The sequence below is a fragment of the Parambassis ranga genome, chromosome 7 (genome assembly GCF_900634625.1).
Source record: "Parambassis ranga chromosome 7, fParRan2.1, whole genome shotgun sequence".
NCBI lineage: Eukaryota > Metazoa > Chordata > Actinopteri > Ambassidae > Parambassis > Parambassis ranga.
The window spans coordinates 859,545-883,210 of record NC_041028.1 but is presented as its reverse complement, the minus strand read 5'-3'; the positions used below and the strand labels follow the sequence as shown (position 1 = coordinate 883,210).

The following is a 23,666-nucleotide window of genomic DNA, read 5'->3' as shown; positions in this document are numbered from 1 at the left end:
ACCTGGGCTGTAAATGAGTGTGTGGATGTGAGACACGCCGCATTTACAGACGCTTGAATGTTCAAGCAGCTATGTGTCATGCACTGCTGTTAAAAATAAACTCGCTGTGCAGCTTGTATCCTGACATTAACCCTTTACATCCGGTGATGACGTCCTCTTTCACCCCGACTTTAAGGTTGATCTTATGATGACGTCCTCCTGATCCCAGTGTGACAGAGCGAGAGGGATTCGTCACGCATGGAAATATGAGGTAATCCAACTGGAACGACACATCTCTGCTTAGCAGCCACCAAGAGGAGTAACTATACATTTAAGCTTTTACATTTCACATGTTTTAATGGTTTAATTTTGTTTTTAGCTCAAAAAATGTGGCACTGATTCACAAAAGGTGCTCCAGTGGTTAGATGTAATCCTAGAAATGATGGGCATGCATATGTCTAAAGGAAAATGTATAAATGTAAATAAATAAAAATATATATATAAATATAATGTGTGTAAATATGGAAGTCTTTCTGTTGCCATTCTGCCATCTGCTTAAAAAAGGTAGATTCAAAAAAGCCAATTAGCATGTTGCTACAAGATTTTTGCTGTCTCAGCTAGAACTGTGACAAGAGTAATACTACTTTGAACCACTAGGTGGGGAGGTGAGTCATCTAAAATAGCGCTGCACAGATTTATTTTTCCAAATAAAGTCTAAAATTGTAACTTCTTGTCAATCATGTTCATTGATGGCCCAAAGATGCAAGAGTTGGTCTTTAGCTCATAGCACCGACCTCTTTTGCATCTATGCACATTGCTCACATCGCCCCCTGCAGGCGAACTCTGAAGACCCCCGAGGTGGTGCTGAAGGCTGGAAAAGGTATGACACAGCTGAACCCAAGAATAAACAACGTAAACACGTTTATATCAGGGTGTGAACAGGTTTATTTCTGCTGTAAGGTTGGACATTTCAACCGCTGAGATCACTCAAGTCGACCTCAAGTGGACACTTGAGGAACTGCAGCTTTTAAACAGCTTGTCTGGTTGTTGTTTGTTTGGATTTTCTAACTGTTTATCACAAGAAAAAAACAGTCAACACAACAACAAAGTGTACACATGGTACTAACACACATGTCTGCTGGGGTTCTGCTTCAGGTCCATTTCAAATGCTTTGTATAAATATATATAGACTCTTGTCTCTGATGTTGTTGTGTTATAAATAAACCAGCCATAGGTAAGTGATGCTGCAGTGTGACCATCCGTGCAGAAACAGTCCGCAGAGGTCCAGCCTGTTTGTTGTTGTTGTGTGTGTGCATCCTTGTGTATTCAGGTACCGTGGCCGGGGCTGGCTCGCCGCCACACACACAGCCTCCTCTGTGGCATGTGCCAACCCGTGCACATGCCCGGCCAAATCCACCCACTCCACTGCCCCTTTTATCCACCTGCCACTCCGTGTAGATCATCAAATGCAGAAAAGACTTCCTCAAACACTGGCCACCTTAAATGAAGCGCCCCCAGCTCCGTGTGTGCGTCTCGGCCTAGTTTCTTCTTCTCTGTTCTGTTTGTGTGCGTGTTGGAACTCGTCTAAGTGATTGCCCTCCGGTGCCTTCTTCCACCGCTCCGCAGGTAATAGGAAACTAAGAAACAAAGGGGACTGATTGCCTCTTCACTGTCCGACAAAATGCTCCAGGGGTCAATAAGGACTTTTTCCCTTTTACTTGGACGGAGCTTTGTTTTCTGCTGTTCCACAAAGCTTCCAGCAAAGTGCTTCTGTTTTTTAGTCCTGCCTGTCTCCATACATCACAGAGCTAAAAACGCTGCATCAGACTGAACCCGGTACTAATGACAAGTACACCTCCACTGTGGCTGCAAATAACAGCGAGTGTGATGATAATTGCAGCCAATTAAGCTCCTTTTCTCCCCTGGTGCTTTGTAAAGAGCTAAATATAAGACAGGAAGGCAAATGACATGACTGTAATTTTATACCTCTGCCTGTCTGCAGCAAGGGCTGTGAAACAAAGGCAGAGAGGATACGATCTTTTCTGCAGCCCAGTCGATGTTATTAATTAATCTGAGCAGAAAGTTGAAAGAGACGACTTGACTGGTTGTATCGTATTATTAAGGAGACACATTCTCCTACATCTGTGGTTCTGTATGAAGCCAGAAAGTGGCACGAAACATAGAAAACCTACAATTTCTCAATTTATGCGCAGCTAAATTCTCAAATACAAATATGAACCACCCTCGAGTGGACACTCGAGGAACTGCAGCAGAAAGATTGCTGCTTGTGTGAAACAACAGAACACAACAATGCAAAAAATTCAACAAACATGGCCGCCACAGGCAAATGACAACAGTCCACATACAGAGGAGGTCTTCAGTTTGTTTAAGTCCCATGTTGAACCATCATTTTTTGGTTTTCTGACCACTACCTGGTTTGTAGAGATGTTGGATTCTTAAAAAACATGAGATCAACATTTCATGTGCAGTTGTGTCACACTAGACCAGCATTATCGACTGTGACCACTAGAGTGATCACAGTCGATGGGGACAACAGCAAGAACAAATCTGATTGGTTGAATTAAGGCTGATGGTTTGAGTACAAACATGCTTCTTTTACCCACAAACTAATCACTCAAACAACAAACCTTTTGCTTTTAGGGATGCAGCAGTGTTATTGATTGATGGACTGTTTCACACACGACCATCTGGTTGCCTCAGCATTACTTTAGAGCAACACCTAATTATCAGAGGTACTCATGTGTATCAGGAAGCTCTTCATCTGCAGCAGGCCGTCTCTGCTCACTCCCTGGTTAACCCGTGAAGAGAACAAACGTTCCTTTTTAACCCTGCACGTCATGACGTTCCCTTCTTCACCACTCTGTGCACCATTCCTGTCTGCCTGGAGCTTCCTCACACAGTCTGCTTCAACATAATCATCAGAAACCCGTTCTGGATGTCGCATTGTTTTCAATGAAGCCAGAAGTGCAGTTCCACAAATAGCCACTTGAGGGCGTCTCCTTGAAGTCAGTCCCATAGACTGTATATAACTATGGATGGAGTCTCCCTGTGGACGTCACCATTATTACAGCAGGCGGACATGAGGCGGCTGCGCCTCCTGATCAGGCGCCATAAAAGAACACTCTGGAAACACGAACATGTGCTCCCAGCTTATTGATTCCATAATTAGTCTGTGTAATGGCTCTCCTGTGACGTCAGGGTGGGGGATTGATGCAGTCCTCCCTCGCCTGAAGCCTGCGGTGCAAAGACCTCAGGTGGTGTGTGACGGCGTTATTGCTTTTCTCCTTTGTGTAACATGGTTACAGGAACTCTTAAAAGGACCTTTCTGTTTTCACAGAAGTGTAATTCAGGCGGGTTGAATGGTGGGACCGTGTGGCTCACTTTCAGTAACAGAGGAGCTCAGGGATGAGCAGTGAAGCTGATTTCAACAGCAGGAATTCATCTGCAGCATTTTACTTTGTAACAATAAACACACACAGACATATTCTTCACTTCTTTGAACACAATGCACAGACGCACGTCCTGAGGCGGGAGTTTTCATCTCAGGCGATTCACTGATTGTGTTTCTAAAACCATAAAAGTTTCATAACATCAACTAAACCATGATACTCATGAATTAGTTATCTGTAGCTGCACTCACTGGAACAGCTGCAGCTTTAGGAGATTATCTGTAGTCTTCTTCACTTGAAGAGCTGCTGGAGGAGTTCTGTGATGTAAGTCATAAAGAAGGGATGTGTTGTGTTGTCCTCGGCCTCAGAGTGAGGCTTGTTGCTGCCAGGTGTGCATGAGATGAGCTTTGATTGTATAACGTTTGAACCTGAGTTTCCTTCTTTGACTGCAAGAATGGGAAGAGATGCATCTTCTAGGCTGGTCTACAAACATCCCTGCTGGACTCTGTCTTTAAATGTAGCTCTCTGGTAACATCATAGATCCATCATCCTGAAATCTTTGAATCTGTGCGGGAGGCTCCGATGTGTCATCTGAATCCGACATTAAACTCCTGGTTAAAAGAATCTTTTGATCAAAACTGAAGATGTAAAAATGGCTCTTTCTGTGCTGAATTTGTTTTTTTTTACATAATGGTCAGCCTCAAGTGGTCACTGGAGGAACTGCAGTTTTTGAATGTTCTGAATTAGCTTCACTTCTCAGCCTTCAACTCAATTTGGATTAACCAGGATTTTAGGTGGACTCAGGTACTGCCAAGATGGAGACACAGATTAAAGTGTGTGTGTGTGTGTGTGTGTGTGTGTGTGTGTGTGTGTGTGTGTGTGTCAATGATTGTCCTTATAGCCTAACGATGAAATGAGTCAGAGAAATATGTAAATTAGATCAATATTTTCTTCTGTGTTTCCATCCGGATCAATAATCTGGCTACATTCAGAGAAATGGAATGATGGTTTATATCCAGCCTGCAGCATAAACGGTGAAACACACACAGCTCTGTGGCTGTTCATATCTCTGAGCTCAGCAGAGGCTCATTGATTCGGCGTCCTTCCTCTGTCTGCTGAAGCTGTTTTTCTTTTTGTACATTTCTCACTGGAACAAAATGAACTGCTACCTGCTGCCAGCCGCTTCAGGACACAACGTTTTGTTCCTCCTCCTCCTCCTCCTCCTCCTCTTCCTCCTACCTCCTCATAGGATGCTGTCACTCATGACTTTGTGTCTGTATGAAAGCTTCTGAACAGATGCGGCTGAATCTCAGATGCAGCATTGGTTATATGTGACACTTGACAGGGCAGCCATGTCTGCCGTGTGTGATTAGATTTTTTCTCCTGCGGCTGACGATGTGACAGAACATAACAAGCTCTGGATCTCGGGCTTGATAAAGCTCAGCGTGCACCTTGCTGCTGCCATCTGCTCCCTCTCACAGGAGTTATGTTTACACAAAAACACCACTAACCACTCTGTGTCAATAGGCAGCATGAAGGCCTCTGGAAGAGATTCAGAAACACATAAACATATATTCTTTGACACAACATCCTGTTTTCTTTCAGGTGTTCTTCACTCAGATGAAAGAACAGGTTCCAGCTGAGTTCCTCAGAACAGTCTCTCAGCATTGAGCTCTCTCACAAAGCCGAACCAACCCCGACCCTCGTCAGAAGCATTAATGAGGAGCGTCAAATCAAACAGCTTCTGATGTTATGTATGACAATTAAAGTGAATCTATGAACAGTTTTAGCATCAATAATTTCACAGCATTAATAAATGCATGGCAGCGCAGTGATATAATGTGGAATATGAAATATGAATTCACTGTTGTTCATGCTGGTGATTGTACTGTAAACTGGCCCATTACAAACATCACAAACATCACAAAACATCGTAAACATCACAACATTACAAAACATCGCAAACAAACACGATTCTGTTCATAACTGTTTCATTGTTGTGACAGTACAGTAGTTGATGAGTGTGACAGAGCCCAGGTCCAGATGCCCAGGTCCAGGTCCAGGTCCAGGTCAGGGTCCAGATCCAGATCCAGATCAAGATCCAGATCCAGATGATCCAGATCAAGGTCCAATCCAGATCCGGATCATCCAGGTCCAGATCCAGGGTCAGGTCCCGGGTCCAAATCAAGGTCCCAGTCCAGATCCAGGTTCAGGTCCCAGATCCAGATCCAGGTCCAGGCCCAGGTGCTGAGTGTTACTGTGCAGTCTGACAGGGTTAGCCAGTGTGGATGGATGGGACAACAGTCATTCCTTTACCACCTGTTCATCATTGTAACTATGGCAACGACATGCCCCTAACCATAAAGAAGTCGGTATTTAACCAAACGTCGCTCTTCATGTAGTATGACTCTGTCAATGAGCTCATTAATGTTGTTGTCTTGTATATAAAAGACTAAATGTGTAGATGCTCAGGCACACAGCTGCACAGTGGCAGCCTTTGTTTGTGTCACAGTTGTTGTTGCCTTTTTCCTGACCTCATTGCCACTCCCCTGTAATTGTCTGCTCCACCCTCAGTGTCTCCACCTGTTCCTCGTTAACCTCACCTTGGTATTTGCCCTTTCACTTTTTTTGTCTGGATGTTTACTGCTGTGTTTATGTCATCTTTCATTTTCATTTAGCACCTAGCTAATTGGTGAGTTTATGCTTTAAAGTTTAAGTGGTAACATGAAAGTCAGATGCAGTTCCCCAAACGTCCACTGGAGGGCAGCTCTAAAGGTGAGTCAATCCCCGTAGACCTCTATATTAAATTGTCTAATATTACAACAGGAATGTTTTCATTATATAAAGACTTAAATATTCATATAATCACGGGCCTTTAATGACCGGCAGATGTTGATTGGTTCAAGTTTCCTGCCAGAAGTTTCCTGCCAGCCCACACCAGCTCCACTGTGCACCACCTCTTTTTTCCTTTTCTTTGTTCACAACTCATATTTATCTCGTTCAGTTTCATTATATTAAAGCTTAAAGTGACAAATTTGAGTTTAGAAATGTCTTTGGCTTCCTGCAAACTTCCTGCTTCCTGCTCCTCTATTTTGCCCATATATGGATAATTTGCAATCAATGCTATGTCATCATGATTAATTAACTAAAGCCTCAGTAATGTTCCATTGTTCTTCCTGCTTAAAAATGGCTGACCATAGCAGTACACCATTTTATGTGTGAGCTGACGTCCCCGTCTTCGTCTTGGATCAGTCGGTTCTGGCGGAGCCTGACAGCCGTCCTTCCCGGGAAAGGTGCTTTATGTTCATTTCCTGAACAGTTCAATCCGCTGATTAATTGCTCCCCTCAGAGCGATGCCAGCACACGAGGCCTGCAGAAATTCATCAAACCACATTAGCATGTGGACTGACAGGCAGTTTAAAGTTTCTCACAGCTCGGGCAGCAGATGTAAATATGTTGTTTGAAGTGCAGGTTAGACACATTTTCACATCACTAACATGCAAATAGAGGCAGAGTCCTCTGAATAATCTCTTTGATAACATCTAGAAATCCCCTTTCCTCTGAGAGCCGAGACAGAAACCCAAGTGAGGCTAATTTTTATTCATCATATCTGGAAAATAAATAGCTTCATCTTATAGTAATCACAATGCGTCTTTAGACAGTAGTACAGAGACTATCAACAAGATCTTTAAAAAATGGGTCCAAATGCATTTTTGCAAGGGCTCATGGGGAAAACGGCATTAGCAAAACTTGGCTAAAAAGGATGTTCAATGTTTTGATTTGGCAAAACAATAAATAAAAGTCAAAGCATGGATAGTTGTGTATTCATCCCTGCTCACACATTTATCACAGTGTTCGTTTTTAAAAAGCCGGAGGATCAGAGATGTCACATGGAAGAAGGGAAAAAAGACCAAAGCTCGGAAAGGTTACCGCTGACCTGTCATGCATAAATGATAAGGGGGCCGTAACAAATGGCAGCAATAAACATGTCGACTCCATGGCTTGCCTCCTAAATTATAGCCTTATTCATTAGTCGGCCAGGATCATTAGCCAAACCTAATAAACTTCTGACAATTGTAAGTGAGATATTAAAGGTCAGTCCGTGCTTCAGTGAGGATTGTCATCTTAGAAAAATTACACAAATTTACAAAGAACCTCCCTGAAAAGAGTAAAAAACAAACAGACTATAAGTCCCTGCACCGTACATCCTGTCACAGTCATGTGACCCACATGTCTCCGTCGGTCGTTGTGCTGTCGTTGATCTGTGCATCAGCAGCCCTCCTTTGTAAACACGCAGTTTTACTGCTACAGTGGAGCCGACATCAGAGCCATCTGGCCCGGATAGAAACAGCTCCCACAGAGCCATGGCCCGCCTTTCATCTGGATAGGAGAAGTTTCTGGTAAACACTTCACATTACATGGAGGAGGGGGGGGTGTTACTGTGGTGTCGTCGCTTTCATAGTCACACCAGAGAGGTTATAAACGTAAACGTGTTGTTGTTGCTGTCGCTGACAAAGTTGATCTGACACTGCTCCAGTCGGGCAATATCCCCGATGTCCAGCTCTGACAGGAGCTGAGTGGGGTCTGTGTTTGTTGTTAAAACCTTCTGTTTCTCCTCCTCTTCCCTCCCATCCCTGCTGCCCTCCTCTTCCTCCTCCTCCTCCTCTTCCTCCTCCTCGTCCTCCTCTGTAATGGAGCAGAGGCGTGTGGCGCTGCCGGGGCTCTCAGCAGGCGGTCTGTAGTGGCACTGGCCGTTCAGCAGCCTCCTCAGGGGCATCAGCGGCACCGCTTCCCCGCCCAGCAGCTGCTGCTGGCAGTGCCGGAAATCGCTCTGACGCTTCAGGCGCTTGAACTCGTTGAAGGCAGAGGTGGCGTTCTGGTAGAGGCTGTGGGCGATGGCCTGCGCCTTCTCCGACTTACTAACCAGAACGGCGTGACACCGGAGCACCACCGCCATGTTCTTGACCTGGTGTCTGTAGATCCAAGCCAGGATTTTGGGCCGGCAGGGGTCGGCGGTGCAGTAGGTGATCCTGTTCAGAGAGTAAAGGTGGATGGGTTTCTTTTTCCCGGATTTGTCGACACTCATCCGGATCCCTTGTGATCCCACCGTTAACCTCATCTTGACACTCTGCTCCCCGTAGTTGCTCCTTGCCCAGATCTTGGCCACCGCCTCCTGGGTGCAGCCTTCTCCCTTCGCCGTGATGGTGACCACGCTCCCCAGGTACCGCACGTTGTAAACAGGCTCCTCTTTGTTCAGCTCCACCTTCTGCCGTTTGGTGTGAAAGATGTTGCCCACCCAGTCAAAGGGGCAGTCGGGCAGCAGGTCCGGACAGGAGCGCAGCAGAGAGGAGAGGATGGAGTGGTAGGTCAGCCCCGTCCCCAGGCTCTTGGGCTTACTCTTGGCCTCATCCTCCACCAGAACAAACTTATTCCTTCTCCAGGGAAGCATGGTGCTGCGGGTGGAGTTGGAGCGACGGAGCGCCTCTGCTGCTGCTGCTGCTGCTGTGCTTCCTCTCGTCAGCTCCAACAAAAGTGTGTGAAAGCCGCTGCGTGTGAAGGAGGGAGGAACAGCAGAGCGAGGCTGTTTCGTGAAGCAAAGAAGAGAGACTGAGAGCTGCGAGGCTCATCCAGTCTGCTCCACCACTTGCTCCTCCTTCCTCTCACCCTCCTCCTCCTCCTCCTCCTACTCTGTTTTCTGCATCATGCAGCGCTGATCAGTGCAGGAGTCTGATCCCAGCACTCGGGCACCCTCAGCCCCCTCCCTGCTCGGTTGTTTTGCTTCCAAATGGCTTCCTCCCAGAACATTATTTATCCCTCCAGCTCTTCACGGAGGTGTATTCATGTGTCTCGTAAACCGAGGACAGCCGTGTGTTGCCAAGTCATTCTGTGTCTGAGGTCTTAGGTGACTGCGTTTTAATTCAAGTGTAAAAGTCACTTGTTTATGGTGTGTTAATAGAATTATGTTATCAGGTTGTTAGCTTGAGGATAAAGTACATTAACTAGTGCTGCTTGCACAACTGTCTGCTCCAATCCAATCAACCGAGCAGGACGCAGCCGGCAACTGAATCCACGTTCATCTGTGATGCTGTGAGAGGTCTGTCTACACCAGCAGGTCTGATGAATCACACAAAAGGAAGGAATTCCGCCTTTAGCATAAACAGCTGCACAGCATCATTTGCAAAATGACTTATTGATAGTAACTTGGCTTGTGTTACATTTGCATGAAGCTCTAGGTGCATCCTTAAAGGTAGGGTAGGAGCTTTTGAAAACTCAGTGAGAGTCAGCCAGATTTCCAAAGTAAACACACGCCCCTTTCTCTCGGAGCTCACCCTGAAGCCACGCCTCCAATCACATGGACGCATCACCTGAAGACGAGTGACTTCGGCCATCATGCACGTACCTCTCTGTGCACAGAGCAGGAAGAGAGTGACAACCAGCCAATACTCCTACAGGGTCCACCCGGAGGATTGATGATGTTTTTATGTTTTATAGCTTCAGATGATTCATATTCTTCGTTTTAATGAGAAACTGCCGAACTAATCGGTTGCTATCGGATTGTAAAGAGAAGTTACACTAATTTAACAAAAAGTGCATCAGAGTGAGATCTCCTACCCGACCTTTAAGAAGCGAGATGGAAGTTCTACTTCCCAGACTAAAGTGCTTTACAACACTGCCCTGATTTACATAATATTGTGCTAAATTATATAGCAGATAAGTTTTTAAAAAAAAGTCTGTGCCCGCCACAGCGTTTGCTTTTTGAAGCACTGGGTTTAGTCTCGATGGGAGGATCTCCGAGCCGCCATGTTCGCGGTGCCAGAGTCCGCTAACACGCCGTATACAGACAAAGAGGTGGAGCCGGCAGCTGTGGAAGCAGGAAGCTTAAATGCTTCAGTCACTAGCAAGCAGCCGTCTCCCTGGCTGGGACCCAGCCAATGCGGTGGTGCCAAAACTCGCAGTTCCTTTACTGGCCACTTGAGGGCTGGGTCCAAACATGAGTCAATCCCCGCAGACCTCTATGTTTAACAATTACAATAAAAGAGGGTTAAAAGATGATGGCTGCAGGTAACTGTTCATTATTATTATTAACACAAATAGTTGTGACATTGTAAATCAGACTTCAGCTGCTGCGAGTGGATTCTGCAGGAAACACAGGCGGAGGTTTGACAGACATCCTCATGAAAAGCATGTCTGTTATAAAGTGCTGCAGTGTGTCACAGTCTGTGGACGGATGGAGTTCTCTGTGCTGAGAGAACAGTTACTGTGGCAACACCGGAAAATAAATGTCTCTCTTCCTCCCCCCGGTGTGTGCTGTGAATTACAGAGACACATGAATAGGAAAAGAAATTGGACTCACACACAGACGTGTTTTATTATTATCATCATCATCATCATCAGTGTGCAGACATATTTTGGAGTTTATTATCATTTTTTGGGATGCAGAGTGGAATAACACACACACACTCAGCAGATCACATGTGCTCAGAGTTTGGACCTGAAAGGCGGGTTCAGATGAAGAGGTTTATCCTCTGTCCTGTTGGATCTGATTCAGGCTGAGCTGGTATCTTAAACAGCTACACTCCCATAAACTTCTGTGCTGTGAGATCATTGCTAACCATGTGACACTAACCCTGATATGCAGATTGAAAACTTCTTGGCCTTTAGATGTGTGTGTGTGTGTGTGTGTGTGTGTGTTGGCTGTCTCTGTAATAAGAGGGCTCTTCAGTGAAAGCAGGGTGTTGCTGCTCCGCTCTCTCCTGGCTGATGCTCGTCTTTTTCTAAAACCTGTGGGTTAAAAGCAAAAAGAAAAGAACTTCTATGAATTTCTTTCTCAGACAGACAGTGTGGTGCATGTTAATACATCCGTCTGGGCTCGCTAAACTTTTCTATGAAACTTTTAAAGCTGCACTTATTTTATGTGACCTGAAAAGAACCAAAAAGAATGGGAATAAAAACCTCCAAGGCTGAGCGTCCCGTTATCTACCACCAGCTCAGACAAAAGTAATAATAATAGTGTTGATATGAATAGAATACACTTTATTTCTCCAGTACAGTTGCACATTTAAATATAGAGCTGTATGAATATTTGAAGCAACCCCCAAGTGGTCATTTGAGGAACTGCAGTTCATCTTTGACACATTGGCTGTGTCCCAATTCAGGGTCTGCAGGGGACGCAGACCTCCACAGATATTGGCCTCAGCCTCAGAGGTAGCAGAAAAAGGCCGACAACAATCATAAACACAGCTCCGGTTGTTTTACATGTTTTTGACACTGCCCCCTTGTGGCAAAAAACAGGAACAACAGGTAGACGCGCCTCTTTAAAGCTGTGCGACACACATTTTATAAAAAAAGGAACTTTTCTCTCAAAGAGACATGTAAGACATGAAGACATGCAGTCCGAGCGGGTTCGGACGATGGATGGATGTTGGCTTCGTTTCTTGTATTCCTCTGGGGAGCATGAATTCATCCAAACTGGCCCAAAAGGTTTTTATTGACAGACATAATTCAGAATCTCCTCCCGCCTCGTCCTCATTTCCTGTAAACCTCTTTCCTTTAAGTCACAAAAGCAACCAGGCTGCAGAAACTTATGACGGCAAACCAATTACTCTTATCTAAGTGACACATCCCTGCCTCACCTCCCAAACTCCTCTTCCTTATCCTGAAGACATCCTTTTATCCAGGGCAGCGTATGCTCCGCGGTTCTGTCCTGCAAGGCAGCCTAATTGAATTGGGCTCTCTCTTCATCATGCTACACTTGCCCAGTGCAGTGTAATCAATGAGGAGACGCGGGCCTGGCAGAGAGGGGCCCGGCTCTTAGATGGCTGATTTATGGCCGTACGTGAGGGTCGGCAGCGAGGCTGGAAGAGAGAGAGGGAGAGAGAGAGAGAGGATGATGACAGAGAGGCCGCTGTGCTCTTCATATATCACTGCTGCCATCAATAACACGCCTACACCTGAATCAAAGGTGAGACTCTCAGACATGACTCAGTGTTTCTGGACGTTTCGTCGAGGCGTTTCTTTGTTTACAATTACAGGCCTCAGAGGGATGAAAATCAATATCAGCTCATTCCCATGCTATAGATTCCATAGGTCTGGCTGAATGCTGTTAAATCATAGTTTAATGAACAGGCAGAGCTCAGCCCCCCCCACCCCCCACCCCCACTCATTTAATACTTTAGCTGCAGTTGTTTGTTTGTGCGTAAGGTCATGCAAAAATAAGCGTTAATTAGCCGAGGGGAATTAAAATAAAGGGCTAATTAATAAATGCTAATGTGAAGTACGAGTAATTAGGTCAGAGAACTGCAGAGGAACACTAACTGCTGAGGATCTGTGAAAGCTAGAGTACAGTTACATTTAGTTATTTCGTTTTTATCCAAAGTGACCTGAGAGGATGAGATGAGGAGAGACAATAACAATAATAATAGACAATAGGAGAGCCCAGCAAACAGGAAGTAAAAGCAGCATGAAGCCAGATGGAACGGCAGCAGTAAGAGGAGGGGGGGCACGAGGTATTCCGTCCATTTTATCAGACAGACTCTGGGTCTGGATGTTGAACTTGTCGAAGCTTCAGCTGTACAGTATCAGGAGGAGCTGCTGCTCCTGTCTGATCCATATGAACGCCCGTCAGGTGCCTTTAAACGGAAGTCATTATGTGACAGACTCAAAAGGAAGTGAGGAAGTGGGAGGGCGATGTGGGCAGAGAGGCCACTGCAACTGCAAAGTACTCTGTCCACAGAACAAGGTGACTAATGATGACAAGAAGGCCCGAGGGCAGCTCTGTTCAGAACCAGGCCGTAGCCTGTTCACAGACAGAGGGCGGTCTCATCACACACATGTCGGCTTGATTATATCACACAGGTGCAACCAGAGACCTTTCTCTGTGGCAGCTTTACTGAACGTTCAGGTGGGTAAGTGCAGAGAGGAGATGAACACAGTTCCTCCAACATGTCTCCTCCATCTACTCAAACATGGACGGTGTTTCTGTCTCTGAGGTTTGAACCAATCAGGCGGCTCCATCAGCAGAGCTGGTGTCTGGCAGCAGCTCAGCAGTAGATGGACTGTCTCTGTCCTCCTGTCCTCTGCAGCTGACCTGACCATTGGACATGGATCCAGAGTCAGCCTCCACTAAGCTGAGCCACCAGGGGGCGTATTTAAAAGATCTGTTGAGTTCAGAGGGCCCAGAAAGGCCTGGTGGATACAGCAGAGCATTCTGAGTGGGCCTCAGAGAGAGGAGCTCCTGGCAGGGATTCATCGGTAGAGACGTCTGTAGACTGCAGCTAGTTTGTAGCGTAGCATTACCTTTATTTAACATCTGCTGATCATACTTAGGCAAAAGGGTGACGTCTATTAGAGCGGATTATCCTGCTGAATAAAATAAGAAAATCAAAAAAAGTCAAAAAGAACCCTGAAGTTGCTCGAGATGAGACTTTTTAAGTGACATCATCATAACTCGAACTTTGGAGCCCCCTTGAGGTGAAATGTGCCATTTTATTAGACCCATCATGATCTTTTCTAAGATAAGGTCCCCTGTGCTCCACACAGGACTCGCAGGGCTGCTGGTTCATTTGTTTCCCGTTCACTTCCAGGCAGTTGGTCCACGCCACTGTGCAGGGCAGTGCTTTAATGGATCACAGTGGGATGATGTGGGATAGCTTGGGATGTCCACACAGGCTTCCTTCCACCACTGAGTCGTTATTTCTGTATACCACAAACGAATGCAGCTATTGTACCACTATGACTCAGTGACAGCTTATGAAGAAATAACAATATGAATAAGACATTAAAATACATTTTTTATATATGATCCATGACTGTCTGAGTCATAGCTGCACACTGGAGACATGTATAAGACGAAGGTCATACTAAAGGGTGCAGACGGTCATTAAGGAAGCAGGATTTGTATGCAGCCTTGGATGCGCTGTGAGCTCAGAGGGTCACCTCGGGGCCCTGCAGGTGGCCTCTGGGTGCACTCACACATTTTCATTATGGATTGGAATCTGTATTTATTTCACAGACACAGACGCTCTGACCTTATGTCCTCTGCCGTGGCATTGAAAACATGCAGGAGAATTAAAAGTGAAAAGGAAACGAACAGGAAACAATAACATTAAATGATTCAAATGACAGATCATTTATCATTAGTGCATACAGTAACTGTTTTCTGGCACATATTTCAGAGCAAAGAGGGCACATGCTGACACCATCATGCACGGTGTCCATGGTGACGACAAATAAATGGCACTGAATGCAGCGTGTTGATTATGTTGCATTTAATGATCTCTGCAGTGTCATTATTATGATCATTTTCAGTTTTTTATCTTTATTTGGGTGCAAGAGGCAGCTTACTATCATTTTTATGTAACTTCACAGCTGTCAGTGTCATGAATAGATGGCTGTATAGCGCCATCTGCTGGCAGGGAGGAGGAACTGCACCTCCTCTGTGTCAGTGGTACCGGTGTTTGTGTCGGTCTGAGGAGACTCTGGGCTCCAGCTGAAGGTTAGGTGACGGGAGGACAGGGGTTAATTCACGTTAGACAGTCCGTAGATGTGTCTGTGATGGATCATGTAACACATACTGCGTCTGTTCATATGCGACGTCCCCGTGTTTGTGTTTTAGCCGAAGCGTAGCTAGCAAAACTGCTAATTTAGCTTAGCTAGCTTGTGTGTCTCAGCCCAGGAAGTCAAGCTAATTTATTAAACCCCTGAGCTAACGCGGTGGCAGGCGTTAGAAGCTTTTAATCAGCAGGGTTATTTGTTACCGAGGTGTTCCTGAGTGCTTCTAAAGTGGTGGTTTGAAGGGTAGCATTGAGTAACGGAAGCTAACGTCCTCATATTGTCAGTGTTTACAAAGGGCTAGCTACACGATGGCTATTTGAGCGTCACACTGCCAGTTCTTTTATACGAAGGACTATCAATAAATAAATAAATAAGCTACAATCTGGACTTGAAGATAATATTTTTCAGTCTTATCCAAGTTTTTATGTAACAAACTGACTTAAATTTAGAAATCCTGGACACACATTAGGAGGTTTAAGGACAGACTCTTTGATTATAAGTTATAGAGTGTGATTCATGAGGTAAGAAGTGGACTCTTACATGGATTTGTCTCACTTCTCTCTCAGCAGCCCTGAATGCTACAGATGACAGGATGGACTCCAGCGGGAAACCGTCGCCTGCACAGCTCGTGGTTTTAGCCACCAGCTCCGCTTTGACTGCCGTCTTCTATTCCATCTACAGGAGCAGAGCTACGACTGTTGCCAGGTTAAAGGTCAGCTGTTGTGTGTCTGTACATCATCACGTGTGTGTGGATTTATTTAACTGCAGTTTTTAACTGTAAATATTTTTTTTATCCTTAGGAAGCGAAAAAAGTCTCCATCGATCAGGATCTGAAAAACATCCTGTCAGACACTCCTGGAAGATGTGTCCCATATGCAGTCATAGAAGGTGTGCTACATCTAATGATATGTGCTCGATGACTTAAATTCCTCCAAATCAATATGTTTTTACACAGTGTCTGTACACATTACAGGTGTGGTGAGATCTGTAAAGGAAACTCTGAACAGCCAGTTTGTCGATAACTGTAAAGGCGTCATTGAGAGACTGACGCTGAAAGAGGAGAAGATGGTGTGGAATCGAACCACCCACCTCTGGTAAGTCCCCAATATATAAAACACAGAAAGAAAAAAAATGAGCTTGTTGCAGAAATATTTAGGTTTCGGTTCCCTTTTTGAGGCTCACACTAAATCAGCAGAGGACATGATCTCACTCAGCTGTTCAAGCCTTGCATAAGAAGCTGCGTTAGAGCAGATGGCAGCCGGATACATAACACTCTGTCTTTGTGGTTAAAAGCAAATTGCTCCAACAGTCAGGAGCTAAAATGATGTCGAGGGACAATATGCAGTTAAAGCAGCAGGATGCAGCACAAAGCTATTTAACACAAAGCTGTAGGCGTTGGAACGCCACACAGATCAGAGAAGCTGCAGAAAGATCAAATAAAATCACGGCTGAAATGTGGATTATCATTGGCAGCTATTTTATTTTGAAACATAATTTCACATCCTGCCATCTTCAGGATTTTAGTTTTTTGAGTGAGTAATAATAAAATGATTGCATATTTTAGTCACAGAGGAACTTGTGGTGTGACCCAGTCTGTCAGTGCCGGTTCTGTTTAAACCTAAAGCAACAAACAACAAAACATCTAGACAGGAAATGTGAGAGTGGACCTGCTAGGAGGCGGAAGCTGTGAGACCATCATGAATCGATTTATTGCGTCACCACCCAGGGTGCTTGGTGGATTGGTGGACACAATTAAATGTGTTAGTTAGGGTTGTGTTTCTGGTGTATACCGCCCAAGCTCCTCTCTCATTAATTTCTATACCCTGCCAGGTCAGGCTACTCCTGACTCACTGGGCGTTTGGGCTGTGCCTCTCTATGCCATAAGCCTGTGTTACATTTATTAACAGCAATCCTAAAGGCTGTGGACATGAGGACAGTTGACTGCTGCGTCCTTTGTTTGTGTGCTTCTTGCTGGAACCGTGCATACAGCTTTAAAATCAGCTGATTGCTCAGTGGTTGAAGTGTGCAGCTCTAACTTGTGATGTTTCTGAACAGGAACAGCACAGAGAAAGTCATCCACCAACGCACTAACACAGTTCCGTTTGCCCTCGGTTCTCACGATGAAGAGATCGCCACCACAGTCCGGGTTATACGTCCTCTAGACGCCGCCGAGCTGGACCTGGAGACCACCTATGAGAACTTCCACCCCACGGTCCAGTCCCTGTCCAACGTTATCGGCCACTTTATCAGTGGGGAGCGACCCAAAGGCATTCACGAAACTGAGGAGATGCTGCGGGTGGGGGACAGCGTCACGGGCGTCGGAGAGCTGGTCCTGGACAACAACCTGATCAAGCTCCAGCCTCCCAAACAGGGTTTCAGTTATTTCCTCACTCGGCTGGACTATGAGTCTCTGCTGAGGAGACAGGGCAACAGCGTGAGACTGTGGAGGATTCTGACAGTGGTGTTTGGCGTCGCCGCCTGCTCCACGCTGTTCTTCATCCTGTGGAGGCGATACCGGCACCACAGAGACAGCAGGAGGGAGCGGAGCATGCTGGAGGAGTTCAAGGAGCAGCAGAGGAAACGGATGCGGGACCTCAACGTGGATGAAAGCAGAGTGTCTCCCAGCAGCTGTACTGTCTGCCTGAGCCGGGAGCGCACCTGCGTCTTCCTGGAGTGCGGCCACGTGTGCGCCTGCATCCAGTGCTACGAGGCCCTGCCCGAGCCAAAGAAGTGTCCCATCTGCCGGGCGGCCATCGACAGGGTGGTGCCTCTGTACAACAGCTAATGTGTAGCTTTCAGAAGACTTTTTAGTGCCTATATCCACAAGCAGCACGGATAACCTCATTTTCACAGCTTCTCTGTGTGGCTCTGGTGCTGAGTTGTAGTTTTATTATAAGTCCAGCCACTTCTTAGTTTTACTTGGTTAGTGAAAGAGACGTGACACTGACGAGTGCAACAAAAAAAATGGCGCTATGGCGCTGAGGACTTGAGAAAGCTGCTTGTGGACATACGCCCGAACACATCAGAATATATCATCCACCACCATTCTCTCAGGCTTGAAGAGGACACCTGTAGGTATCATTATGATTCAGATGCATTTACTATCAAATCACAAACTGTAATCCACCAAAGCCTAAATGTTTCAACACAACAACAGAAGGAGGGAACACAAAGCCGCAGGGGCTTCATGAATGTCAGACGCTTCCCTCCCTCCTGCAGCTTCTGCCTGTAAGATGATTGTGGCCTTTAAAGCGCGAGCAGCAGAGTTTTTTTTGTGATTGAGTCCTGCAGGATCTCTGAGTGTGTGTGTGTTTTTGTGCAGGAGGTTTGTGAGGAGTGAGGAGGTGCTGAGAGGGTGATAATTGTAGTAGTTTCTGTCTTTGTTCTGACGAGCAGGAGCACACTGACCTTGTCCTGTTCTGTCTTCACTTTCCTCTGGGTGCCTCCTTATAAAGGCTAAAAGAACACTCAGCCACCGCTGTAACACTGCAGAGGAGGAACATCACACTCACTGTCTGCTGCTGCAGCCTCATTAAAGACGGAACTTCTGTGAACAGGCTGTGTGGCTTTGTTTGTTCTGTGAGAGACGAGAGCGCCGAGGAAGAGATGTGAGGGAGAGTGTTGCCAGGAGAGGGCGGTGTTGGCCTTTGAAGGAGGTCAGACTGCAGGTCGCTGTTCCACTTTGAATATTCAGGTCAAAACATTTTCAGAAATATTCTGAGTCCAATTTATCAACACTCCACCCTCTTTAAAAGACTCTGTTGTGCCTGTGCACTGAAGGATTCTGTTCCACTGTGATCCAGCCAAAGAATGAAACCTTTTATTTATTTCATGCATTTTTGTTCAGACAGCTGAAGGGAGAAGCAGCAGAAAATGTAATTTCAGGCCAGCAGGGATCTGACTCTGGAGGAGGCCGTCTTCAGACTCACCCAAATTTATTTTCAAATGCTAAAAAATTCTGTGTTATCATCCAACATTATGCCACGAGCCTCAGGTGCATTATTTAACATACACTGGGACCATTACCATGACATTAGTATGCAGAGTCTGGCTGTAGGTGTCTACTTTCCAGGAGTGGGCCGATGCGTCCCGGTCTCTAAAGGAACCGGAGCTAAATGTCAGGTGTACAGTGCGATCGAGCAGGACGGGCATGATGCACTCACTTCCTGTTGGAGGGGTCGACAGCACAAGAATCCTTCGTTAGCTTCAGACTGCTAAACAAACTGTTGGTGCTACTTTTTGGTTTTGGTTCATGATCCCCAGAAGATGAGCCTACACTCCATTCCTGTCCTATTAAAGCCTGTGTACTGATGTAAGGTGCAGATGGAGCTGCTTTCCTCCTGTAGCGGTCTCAGATCAGCGGAGTCAGCCCCTGTAACAGTTTAACCCCTCTCTGGGTCGTCTATCAGCAGCTCTCACCTTGATGCAGACCTCATTGATTTGGACTGACTGGTTGTTTCTACTGTTGTGGGCCCTTCTTGGGCCTCTGGTTGGTGTAAAGTCTCATCCATGGTTACAAACAGCCACAGAAACCCACCTCAGAAATGGCAGATTGTCTCTTTGAGGAGTTTGGACCCTGCTAGCTGACAGCCTGGTCACTCGGACCTTGTGGTGGACACAGTCTTTGGTCCATCTTCCAGACTCTCCACAGTCTCCACCCAACTGGAAGACAGCACAGCCACCAGGGCCCTGTAGACCTCCTCTGTCAGATTATGCTGATAAATCTGAATAATCCCTGCAAGAAATGAGCTGCTGCGTCCTCCAGGAGGTTTATTCTTCACAGAAGGATGCGCTGCCTGATTTCATTGCACCGACTTCTTCCACAGCATTTTGATGAGATCAGAGCTCACAGGTGTCACGTTATGATTTCTGTCAGTGTCCCCCTTCTGTGGCGACAGTCACCAGTCCTCCAGGACAGGGGGTCATTTTCCAGCTTTTTTTCTGCAGCCTCTGAAACAATGAGCACCCTGCACCGCTGATGTCCCCATGTCCAGGTGTTTGGCATCGTGGCAGACTCCCTGTAGTATCAGTGTCATTTAAAGGACATCAAGTGATTACTTCTCATGTGGAAGAGCAGCTGATGAACCGAGCATTCTTTAGAGAAGCTTGTTTTGTCCGCAGAACATAGACCTAGTGTCCAACCCCTCCAACATCCCAGGAACAGGCAGGTTCTGGATCTGATGCGATGCCTTTTAAATCTCAGTTGAGTGGAGCGTCGCACGGTGAACATCTCGCCTCTTATGGTGCCGTTCTTGCGTGCCATTGAAATGAGAAACTTAAGTGGAGAATAATAGCGGGAATGTCTTTGAAGGCTCACTCACTGTCAGAGCAGTGACAGCTCCCGCTGCTAAAAGCACTGCGGCGCTGCACTGGAGGGTTTCCATGGTGTTGGAGCGGAGCTGCTGCTTTCATGTTTGCAGCACAATGAGACAGAGTGGTTCGTTAATGCGCAGCTATCGGCTGAACCGGCCCCGTTTCCACAGTATGCTGTTACACTTGATTTCTAGCCACATGTAGAAAATAAATAAAGTCCGACGGTTTGTAAAAACCTCCTGACAAAGACTGGACAGTAGAACAGACCAGTCATCCACCACGGTTTTCAGGCATAGTTCCATCTTATTAAGCAGCAAGTTGTCTGCGGGGCTTCCAGAGCTTCACTGTCATAAATAACAGCAGCAGTGGCCTGAGGCAGGAGGAGTCATGTGGACCGATGCTGATCACATCTCTGAGTATCTGTAAAGTTTTTCAGCCAGTAACTGTTCTAAGGTTTCTGCTTAGTAAACTGAACTGTAATAAATAATACTAACACAGGAGGTCAGAGCCAAGCTGAGGTCTTAGTGATGGGAACTGGCTCTTCTCCCTTCTGTGTGATACATAATCAATACAATATTTTACCAAAAACTGAAATGAAATGTGAAATAAGAGGCTTTTGTGAAGCAGCTGCTATAAGTCAGGATTTATATTTTAGCTGTGAGCTTCACTTCTACTGAAACCTCCCAGTGTTTCCTGGGGCTGGCTGGGAGAGGCTCCAGCCCCCTGTGACCCTGCACTGCAGGATGAAGCGGGTTAATAGAAGATGGATGGATCTAGATAGCGCCCTCTAGATAAAGTGCAGCCAGTTGTGGTGGAATTGCATGAACTCACAGGCTCTCCTGCATCAGCGGTCGCCATGCTGACCGTTGGTGTGGTTCCACTACCTGAAGGTTTAAGTCTCTCTTTTGTCCTCTTAAACGTTTCATATAATTATTAATAATGATAATGGAGTGGAGTGGTATCCCGTTAAGCGTGGCTGATTGATGTAATCATTATGATTTATTCTTTTATTTGTCTCACCTGGCTCGATGTGACTCCTGTTGCTCACGCAGTTACAGTAATAGATTAGACATCAAAGGATATTACACTCAAAATAAAACATCGTTTTCCATGCAGCACTTTAGATGGTATCATGTGGTGGTTGCCGTGGAAACTGGTAATCATCCTCTTAACTCTCAGCACCCCTTAAAGTTGAGACAATGGTCCTCTGCTGAGCGGAGGCCCGGCAGCAGCAGACCAGCCTTCAGCCTTCAGCCGGGGTCCTGAGCTATTTATGTCCACATTAAACTGCTGTGATCAATTAGACAGCGCTCCGTGGCTGTAATGTCACAGGATGAATGTCGCTAAGGAAGGAAAAACACACGACGATGGACGTGTGTGTGTGTGTGTGTGTGTGTGTGGAGCTGAGTGTGTGTGTGTGTGTGGAGCTGAGTGTGTGTGTGTGTATTGATTCCTCCAGAGAGCAGAGGCCGGTCCTCCTCTGAACATGCTCTCATGTTGACTCGGTGTCATCGGAATCATTGTGTGTTAGTTCAAACAGCTCATTTTCACATGTAGCCAGTAGCTTAGCAACTGTACTTTGAAACTTTTAATAAGGTAATTTTCTTTTGTTTGTCCGTGACAACACGCCTCATAAATAACATGTACCTGCATCTGCTGGAGGAGCAGCACGCCGTCAGCGAGCGTTTGATCTCTGAAGCACGGCTGAAGGTGGTCATTAGCGGCGCAGTAATGAGTGATCATGTTTCTTACACACACACACACACACACACACACACACTGCCCCTTCAGGATCACTCACAGTGGACATGGTTTACCTGCTCATTATGTGAATGGTGGCGTCTTAATTACATTCACCCTCATTGATCTTAAGGAGCCACGTTATCAGTGCTGCTGATGTCACTGTGACATCACCTCGCCTCACAATGAGGCAGTTTTATGCTCTGCATGTATGAGGATGAGCCTCAGAGCTCAGCGCCCTGAGGCGTGTGGGCATTGGTCGGTCTTTAAGGGTGCGTGGGGTGGGGGTGATTTTCTGGCATGGCTATATGTGGAGTGGTTGCAGCTAACGAGATAAGGCGCATAAATCTGAGAGTGTCACTCGTAGGTGGAGGTCGAGCCTGAAATATTGTGGTGTAAGTCTAATGAACTTCCACTGCAGCCGGGCGGTCCTTCCCCTCCGATGAAGAAGAGAAGAGAAGAGAAGAGAAGAGAAGAGAAGAGAAGAGAAGAGAAGAGAAGAGAAGAGAAGAGATCGGCTGCTGTTCTGCACGTGTAGCTTGCTAAACAAAGGTCCTCCATCATATAGAAATGTTGGTGGTTCTGTTAGTGAGGCTTAGCTCGCCTTCAGATACACAGCTGTGTCTGGCTTCGTGTTGGTGGTGACGAGGAACCCTGCTTGCATTTGATTGACACCTCGTTTATAAATGTTGTGACAGAACTGCTTTTCTGACCACAGGGAGGTGTAGTTGTAGATTTACAAGGGAGCAGTGGCACCAAAGCTGGTCTTTGACCCTGTATCAGGTCTCCTTTATATCCACACACTAACTGGTGTTGGACGGTTTTCAGACGGTCTCATGAGTGTACCGGCTGAAAGGGCGCCACTGATCACTTCCTCTTTTTTAAAGTTCTGCTGTGACGAGGGACACACAGAGCTGGTATATATTAAGAGAACAAAGGGGACCAAGACCCAGTCCCTGAGGTGGTCCCTTGTGGTCAGTGTCGGTGCAATAACTGCTCCTGAGCCCGTCCACTTGTTGTATAGATCGATTTTATTACATGCACCCGCAGAGCTGCTCACAGCATCAACAGTTATAAAGACGCTACAGAAGCTTTCAACGGCCCCAAACAGTCAACAATCAGTTATCATAAAGGCACAGACAGCAAGTGGAAAGATACTGCACTCTACGACTGACCCGGTACAAAAAAAACACACACCACCCATCACAGCTGCACTGTACTACTGCAACAACAGCACAAAGGTATCACTGCATGACATCTACGGCGCATGTCTTCAGCTCAGAGAGGGAAATACTGCACAACTCAGTCATCGGACATCGTTACACAAACACCTGTGTTCATGCAGAAGGACTCCACACGGCCTGAGAGGAAAGAAACCGATACCTGAGTCAAACCGAAAGAAAATCAATACTGAAAACGGCCTGAATGGACCCATCAAGAAATCAAGATCAAAGGAAGGAAGGAGTGTGCTGACTGTATATGTAACAAAAGGATCGATACGCACTGCAGCCGACACAGTTCTTCACATCCTCCACCCACTCTAAAACCTTGTCGAGGCACTTGCGGTAAATGGGCTGTGACAGTGACACCTAGCCGGGCCCCGTTCCTCCAGGTTTGTAAATCCATCGTGACTTTAAATGGGTCTGACTGGATTTTTGTGTCCTCCATTCA

General features: G+C 46.2%; 2 protein-coding genes and 1 long non-coding RNA gene across 4 annotated transcripts; 1 reads left to right on the top strand and 2 right to left on the bottom strand.

The window, feature by feature from the left end:
* Positions 1-7,092: 7,092 nt before the first annotated feature.
* fam43b (family with sequence similarity 43 member B) lies at positions 7,093-8,972 on the bottom strand. Its single transcript, XM_028410439.1, has one exon. The coding sequence runs from the start codon at positions 8,836-8,838 to the stop codon at positions 7,852-7,854; it is 987 nt and encodes a 328-aa protein (XP_028266240.1). The 5' UTR covers positions 8,839-8,972; the 3' UTR covers positions 7,093-7,851.
* A 1,856-nt stretch (positions 8,973-10,828) lies between these two features.
* On the bottom strand, positions 10,829-15,619 carry LOC114439215 (uncharacterized). Its single transcript, XR_003671026.1, has 3 exons — positions 15,483-15,619; positions 12,023-12,244; positions 10,829-11,171 (listed from the first exon to the last, which is right to left on the bottom strand). It is a non-coding gene; the product is annotated as an uncharacterized LOC114439215 (long non-coding RNA).
* mul1 (mitochondrial E3 ubiquitin protein ligase 1) lies at positions 14,807-18,496 on the top strand. Of its 2 annotated transcripts, none has more exons than XM_028411046.1 (5): positions 14,807-14,883; positions 15,509-15,654; positions 15,743-15,830; positions 15,916-16,036; positions 16,998-18,496. In XM_028411046.1, exons 2-5 carry the CDS (start codon positions 15,535-15,537, stop codon positions 17,725-17,727), a joined length of 1,059 nt encoding a protein of 352 aa, XP_028266847.1. In that variant the 5' UTR covers positions 14,807-14,883; positions 15,509-15,534; the 3' UTR covers positions 17,728-18,496. The 2 variants fall into 2 exon arrangements, with proteins under 2 accessions (XP_028266847.1, XP_028266848.1); XM_028411047.1 differs by having other exon boundaries at positions 14,828-14,883; positions 15,512-15,654.
* Positions 18,497-23,666: the final 5,170 nt, after the last annotated feature.

What these genes read in the sequence shown, in the direction of transcription:
- fam43b (XM_028410439.1), bottom strand. Translation starts at nt 8,838, where the DNA reads ATGCTTCCCTGGAGAAGGAATAAGTTTGTTCTGGTGGAGGATGAGGCC.
- mul1 (XM_028411046.1), top strand. Translation starts at nt 15,535, where the DNA reads ATGGACTCCAGCGGGAAACCGTCGCCTGCACAGCTCGTGGTTTTAGCC. An exon ending in CGACTGTTGCCAGGTTAAAG is followed by an intron (nt 15,655 to 15,742) that starts GTCAGCTGTTGT and finishes TTTTATCCTTAG; the next exon opens with GAAGCGAAAAAAGTCTCCAT. An exon ending in CCCATATGCAGTCATAGAAG is followed by an intron (nt 15,831 to 15,915) that starts GTGTGCTACATC and finishes TACACATTACAG; the next exon opens with GTGTGGTGAGATCTGTAAAG.